The following is a 7,345-nucleotide window of genomic DNA, read 5'->3' on the forward strand; positions in this document are numbered from 1 at the left end:
AATCAAATAGAAATGACTTTTAAAATAAGATGTAAAATTGAATTTCTAGACAACTTTTCGGAGCTACTGTTCACAGGCCCGCACATCGATTCCCGCAGAAACCATATTTTATTTTATTTTGTTTTTTCTTGGCACAGTTCCCGCTAATTTTATTTTTCTTTTCAATTAATCCCGCCAAAAACATAACCTAATTCTATATATAAATACATTCTGCTCCATCCCTTCTTTGATCCTGCCGCCGCTGTCACATCTAATGCAGTTATATCATTTTATATTTGATTCTCTTGATTCTTTTAGATCTGAATATGTCCTTTTGTTTTTTAGTGTCAATCATGATCTGTTTTTGTACTTTTATTCTTTAAATAATAATAGCAATATTGTTAAATTTAATTGATATATTCATTTGTTTAATAGCTTCTTTTTTTTTTTTACAAGATTTGTTTAATAGCTTGTGTTTTAATCCGTGCATCTGATCTGATTATTATAGTCTTTTGTTTATTTATCATGATCAAACTAGTACTTTAGTATTAATTTCTATTAGTATTAATTTGTCCTGTAACTTTATTAGTTTGCTTTTTAACGTTTTGTGCATCTGATTATTATTAGCTTTCGGTTTTATCCTTTAGTCTTAATTTGTCCTGTTGCATTATTCTAATGGATTTAGTTGGCTGTCAGGTCCTAGTTTCATCAATAGCATATTGAATTTTGTGTGAAGTATATTGGTTTCAAATTCTATCGGAAATCGTCAATATTTTGAAATAGATTGATCATAATTATTTATAACTTTATTAAGGTTTATTGCAGCTATGGCTACTAAAGAAATCCCTTCAGGTAAAAATGAAAATTCAGTAAAAGCAACTTGGAAAGTTCCATCGGATACCAAAATTTTACTTGACTTATGTATGGTTGAGATCCGTAAATATGGAAAGCCAGGTCTTGCTTTTAGGAATAGGAAATGGGAGGAAATACGTGAAGAATTCAATAAACGTGCTGATAAAAATTATAACCAAAAGCAGTTGAAAAATAGAATGGATACTTTGAGAAGTGATTGGACGACATGGAAACAATTAATTGGTAAAGAAACAGGTTTGGGATGGAATCCTCAGATAGGAAATATTGATGCTGATGCTTCATGGTGGGATGCTAAGATAAGGGTGAGTATTATAAATATTTAACTTTTATCCTGTGAAAATTGAATAGTAGAATTTCGTTTTCATAAATATTTTTTCTTGTTATTGGTTATGCAGGAGAATGTAAAATATTTAAAATTTCGTTATCAAGGTTTGGAGTTTCTTGATGAATTGGAATTCATATATAGGGATGCAGTGGCAACAAGTCAACACCAATGGACACCGGCTTTGGGTGTGCCATTAGAATCTAATGGCAAAAATACTACTACAAATGTGCCACAAGAAATAATTGACTCTGATGATAGTGAATTTGATATTGGTGACCACTTTAGCCCTGTGGAAAATACTCAACCCAAAAAGAAAAGAAAGGTTTCACCAAATATTGGAGAGAAAGTGACAAAGGGAAAGGCAAAGGTTGGGACAACAACAACTATGAGAAAAACATTTGAGCGGTTAGTTGAAGCAGCTGAAGGTCATAATGAAGTTGAAAAGGCTCAAATTGCGGCCACCTCTCATGTCCATGGAGAGTACTCTATTCCAGTCTGCGTTAAATTATTGAAAAGTGCAAAGGATGATGGTTTTTTGAATGGTCAACAATTTAGTTATGCTTTAGAAATGCTTAAAGATGAACAAAATCGAGTCCTACTGATGACCTTAAAAGATTCGAAGGAAGATTTGGTAGAGTGGGTTCTATACAACTATGTTGATAAGAAACCATCTAATATTTAGGTTAAGATTGGCGTTGGGTTTTTTAGTTATATTTGCATTCATGCTTGATGTTTAGATTTTGCTTTATGCTTTATCTTTAGTACTTTTGTTATTTGGCATTTGGTATTTTGCTTTTGGTTGAGAATTTTGTATTGATATTTATGCAATATTTGAGCAACTTTACTTTATATTTATTTTCATTTGGTAATGTCATTGTTTACCATCTTTATATTCTAATATTGGATTATTTCCAAACTCTTTCAATTTAATTTATGATAATGTTTTACATAATAATTTATAAATTTTCATTTAGTAAAAAAAAACCAGGTCTTTACAAAATTTATTTTTTTATAAAAAAAAATGTCTTTTATTTTATATATGATAATTGTAATAAAATCTCAAAGCTCTTTTAAAAGTATTTTGCCAAACAAATTTTAACTTAAAAGTACTAATTAAGTTGAAAAAAACAACAAATACCAAACAACTTTAACTTCAACTTCAAAGTTTTAATTTTCAACTTTATTCTAAAAGTGACTTTTAGACCTAAAAAAAGTAGGGCCAAACGCACCCTAAGACCACCTTATAAAAAGGCAATGTTCACTTCAAAGTGACGAGTAAGCCATTTCTTGATTGCTTTTATCGATAGAAGAATGCAAACCGTTAGTAACTTAGCAACATGGCAAAATTATCGTGATAACCAGTGTCTTCATGACATAATGCTAATCCACCCTTTCGTAGAGGGTGGTCATAGGTTCCTTATGAAAAAAAAAATATATTGACAATGATCCATGTTTAAATATGTATATTGCACTATGAAAAAGGAATTCAGAAGAATAAAAGAAAGAAGGTAAATGACAGAGAAAAATGGGAAAAGGGAAGATAAAACTTCATCATGTAACAAAGAAGCAATGATATTTAAGCACCCTTTATTTTCCAACGCTTATTCAACACTTTATTTTCTCTCTATCTCTATCACATCTATCACATTATTCGCTCTGTTTTTCTCTCTAAAGGTGTCAAAGGATTTTGGATGTCCACCGATCTTTTTCATAAGAAAAAAGGAAGTCACAATGACCCATAACACATGCAGCAGTATTTTAAGTCCCACATCAGAAAATGTAGAAAGGGATACATCAAATGTGGAGTATAAATCCGAAGCGAGCCTTTTGTTTGTGTCATATTTTCATATTCTCACTTATTTTTTAATACTAAAGTGAATACTTTAGAGGCTCATACAAAATTTAGGATTCCAATGGTGAACTCTTTTTAAGATTTTTATTTTTTAGATTTAATTGCAGTTCTATATTTCTATTAGGATCTATTTAGAGATGCAATGTCTGAAATTGCGTTAATGGATGTCAAAGGAAAATCCACTTTTTAGAAGTAACCCAACAAAATGCTAAAGGAAAATTTGGTGGTACCTAGAAAACCAATTTTCATGATGATGTTGAGTTTCTTTTATGACGAAAAAAAACATCATCTAACATTGTTGTTGTGCATGTACATTTTTAACTTTTCAACATTTTTTTGAGCACTTGTTGAAAGGATGAAGAAGATATCTTTGGAAGCACTCAGCGATGTTCTTTCCTACCCCGGTTTTGGTTCTAATAATTGATGTTGTAGAAGAAAATAAATGATATGGATGGTGCTGATGGCACAATAAAAATGGCTCTCCTCCGTAAAACAAAAACACTCCCTTGAAGAAAAAGGGTAATTGTTGTTTTTGTGTTTCTTGGAGAATTTTCCAGCCTTTGGTTCGTATGGATGTATTTTGGTTGATTTATGTCTGACTTTCTCTTTTATTTCTAATAATCTTTGCTTTTCATTTTTGTGACAAATAATACAGATAGTATTTTTACACAATATTTGAGAATGAGATAGATAAGTATTGTTGTTTTAGTACAAGTAAACTATAGTTTTTCTTCCTTATTTTGCATACAATTTTCTTGTTGTGTATGTTATCTTTTTTTTTTTGAGGTATTTTTCTCTCTGTGACTTCATTGTTTGGACAATGACTTTGAGAGAGGGTTGTAATCAATAATCCTGCATAGTAGAGGTAGAAGAAGATGGAAAATGTAAGCTTTTGGATTCAAAAACAAGGTCAATGGAAAACAGATTCCTTGCTTGACTTGTGAGCTATACGGAAGAACTATACACTGAGCACAAAGATTCTTCGAAGTCTCAGCTAAAGAAGTTGATTAAAAGGTAGAACTCTCATTCATCCAACCTGTAAATACTTTCCAATCACAAATCAGTAGAGTTTTCTTCAAGGGTTTATTCTTTGGACATGTTAATGGACTTGACAAAAGGATTCCAAAGCATATTTTGAGCGTGAACAAGAAACATCTTCGTCGATGCTTCAAATTGGTGCATAAATTTGCAGTTAAAGCAGCTCAATGGAACAAACCTATGAGCTCAAAAGCAACAACCATAGAGATATTATCACAAAGCTTAAATACAGATAAATTTTCTGATGGAAATCTTTTCTTAGATTGTCCTCTGGCCAGTGAGAACGGAGAAGAGTGGACTTTAATTAGTTACAGTAATGGAGAGAAAGAGTACAATAAACATCTAAAATTTTGGTGATTCAATTAGAAATAGCAATTTGAACATGACAAATTTTTCTGATGCTGAAGGATTGACATTGTCATACCCCAAATTTGGACCATTTGAAATCTTTTTTGTCCACATTTTATAATAGTTCAGATTCTCTTTTATTCGTTTTTTTTACCTTTTAAAACTCGTGTTTTTCGTCATTAATCATTTAAAAACTTTCACCTTGCATTTGAGTCCTCGCTTGCATTTTTTTTACAACATTTAAAATTACTCCATTTGCATTTTTATAACGCGTTTTATAATAACAGGCAAGTCATTTTAAAATGTCTAATTGTATTTTTTAAAAGACGTGTCTTTTTAATCATTTCAATCGAAATTTCGGCAGGGATGATACTTTGAAGTACCTCATGTCAAATTTCGAAGGGACCTTTTTATTTAATTAATATTTTATTTTTATTTTATTTGTTTTTTTATTATTATTATTATTATTATTATTATTATTATTATTATTATTATTATTATTATTATTTTTCTTTTTTGTTTATTATTATTTTATTTTATTATTCTTTTTAAAAAAGGGAAAAAAGCAAACAAAGAAAGGAAAGTCACGTGATTTTCTTTCTTTCTTCCCACTTTTCTTTTCCTTTTTCTTATTTTTTTTATTTATTTGCTAAGTCTTTGTCCCCAAGTCTCCAACAGGGGTATTCTGGTCTTTGATCTGTACTTGAGCCAACCCTATTTTGTCACTATAAATGCACTGTCCAATCATTGGGAAGAGGGTCAGAAAAATCACTGTAGCTGCGTCAGAGTCAAATTTGTCCCTCAATCAACACAAACCATAATCCTTTCTCTCCCTTATAGAATACAGATCAAACACAAAAATCACAAAAAAAAATATGAACATCACCAACAACACTCATTTCTTTTATCTCATGCCTTGAGGCCTCTTTCTCTTCTTAAAACCATTTTCAAAAATCTTAAAATCAACCTAACCCACCAAAGAAATTTTTGAGTGGAACTACGTCGGTTTTGATCCCTTCCCAAAAGGGTACGTAGGCAGAGGGCTTGTCCTTCCAAATCAAATAAAAATAAACCAAAAACATACTTCTTCTCCCTCCATTCTTTTACTTAGATTTTTAGGTAATAATTTTCAAATAAGCAATGAATGTAGCACAAGATAAATTAGGTAAGAGGTTCCTACGGAATACCGTAGACGCTTAGGGTGCTAGCACCTTCCCTTCGCGTAACCAACCCCCGAATCCAAAGTCTCAATAAGGGTTTTTACTCATTTTTGTCCCTTCCCACGAATAAAAATTGAGAGTTCAAAGATTGACGATTCAAATCAATCAATGGTTTGATATCCGAAAATCGAGGAGCACAGAATGGCGACTTCACTGGGGATATTAGATCCTACGCGGGTTAAACCCACCTTACTTTCTTTATTTTGTGCTTTATTACTTGTTTATACTTTGTAAATATTTGCTTACATGTTTACCTTATTACGTGAGGGGTGAGAAAATAAGCTCTACAACCGAGCTCGAGGGAAATATAAGATAGGAGTGGTAAACTCATAGTGGCATACCGAGAGTATACTCGTGTCTTGACACATGTGAGATAACCACACTTAGCGGAGGAGCTTGATGTGATATATGTCGGCGTGTGTTTTCACGTTTAGACTTTATTACTCTTAAGTTTCCATTGAAGCTAAGGACCTTTAGTAACCCTTAACCCATCTTGGCCTTTTAGGATGTAGTGCGGTGGCTAACCGAGTGTTTTCTCGGAATTAGTCGACACGCGATACTACACTCAAATGAGACTTTCCTACGAACGTTGTTGGACCGGGTGTTTTCTCGGTATCCGATAATATTCGGAAGTGGTCAATGACTTTGGGAACCTCGGTAGAACCCTTGTTACAAGTGCAATTTAAACCATAGTCCTTACCAAATGGCGTTGTTACCCTTGACTCCAACATTGTGGAACTTACCCTCACCATGTATTCTATGTACTTGAGCATTATCATACATACATGCATTCATTCATAAACATATTTTCTCATCCATTGAAATATTGAAGGACTTATATAGGTTTTTTTATAAACATCATAGGTTATGGAGGTTGTTGGAAGGAGGACCCACGGGTATAAATTCAAGGCACCGGATATAGAGAGTTTAGAGGGTTTGAGGGGTTTGACGAAGATGTTGAAAAACCCGGGTCATTTTCAGGAGCGGTATGGTAATTTACTCGACATTCTCAAGACAAAAGTGGATGTAATGCTTCTCAATACTTTGGTCCAGTTCTATGATCCGATTTACCATGGCTTCACATTCCCAGACTTTCAGCTCTTCCCAACTCTAGAGGAGTATTCCCATTGGGTTGGTTTACCGGTGCTCGATGAAGTACCCTTTCATGCCTTTGGGCCCATTCCTAAAATCCCTACCATCGCAAAAGCCCTTCACCTTGAAGTAGCCGACATAAAAGACAAGTTCACAACCAAAGACGGTCTCCCATGCTTACCTTACAACTTCCTTCACCAAAAGGCCACCACTTGTTTCGAGAAATCCAAAACCGATGATTTTGAGTCTATCCTTGCCCTGCTTATCTATGGTATAGTCCTCTTCCCGAGAGTTGACAAGTTTGTTGACATGAATGCCATACGGGTCTTCTTAACCCAGAACCCGGTTCCTGTTTTACTCGCTGACACGTATGTTGCTATTCATGATCGCACTAGTCATGGAAAAGGGACCATCGTCTATTGTACACCTTTACTCCACCGCTGGATTACTTCACACTTGCCCCGTCCCAGTATTAGACCGGAACCTATCCCTTGGTCCCAGAAGCTCATGACTTGGACCCCAAAGGACATAATCTGGTTTAACCCATCTTGTGACCCAGAGTTTGTCATTGACAGTTGTGGTGATTTTAACAACGTACCTCTTCTTGGTACGCAGGGA

General features: G+C 33.6%; 1 protein-coding gene across 1 annotated transcript; it reads left to right on the top strand.

Annotated features, from left to right (window-relative positions):
- The first annotated feature begins 764 nt into the window (after positions 1 to 764).
- LOC25484369 (uncharacterized) lies at positions 765 to 1,888 on the top strand. Its single transcript, XM_013613174.2, has 2 exons — positions 765 to 1,154; positions 1,248 to 1,888. The coding sequence occupies exons 1-2, from the start codon at positions 807 to 809 to the stop codon at positions 1,857 to 1,859; spliced, it is 960 nt and encodes a 319-aa protein (XP_013468628.2). The 5' UTR covers positions 765 to 806; the 3' UTR covers positions 1,860 to 1,888.
- Positions 1,889 to 7,345: the final 5,457 nt, after the last annotated feature.

Source organism: Medicago truncatula, chromosome 1, assembly GCF_003473485.1.
Source record: "Medicago truncatula cultivar Jemalong A17 chromosome 1, MtrunA17r5.0-ANR, whole genome shotgun sequence".
In the NCBI taxonomy this organism is placed as follows: Eukaryota; Viridiplantae; Streptophyta; class Magnoliopsida; order Fabales; family Fabaceae; genus Medicago; species Medicago truncatula.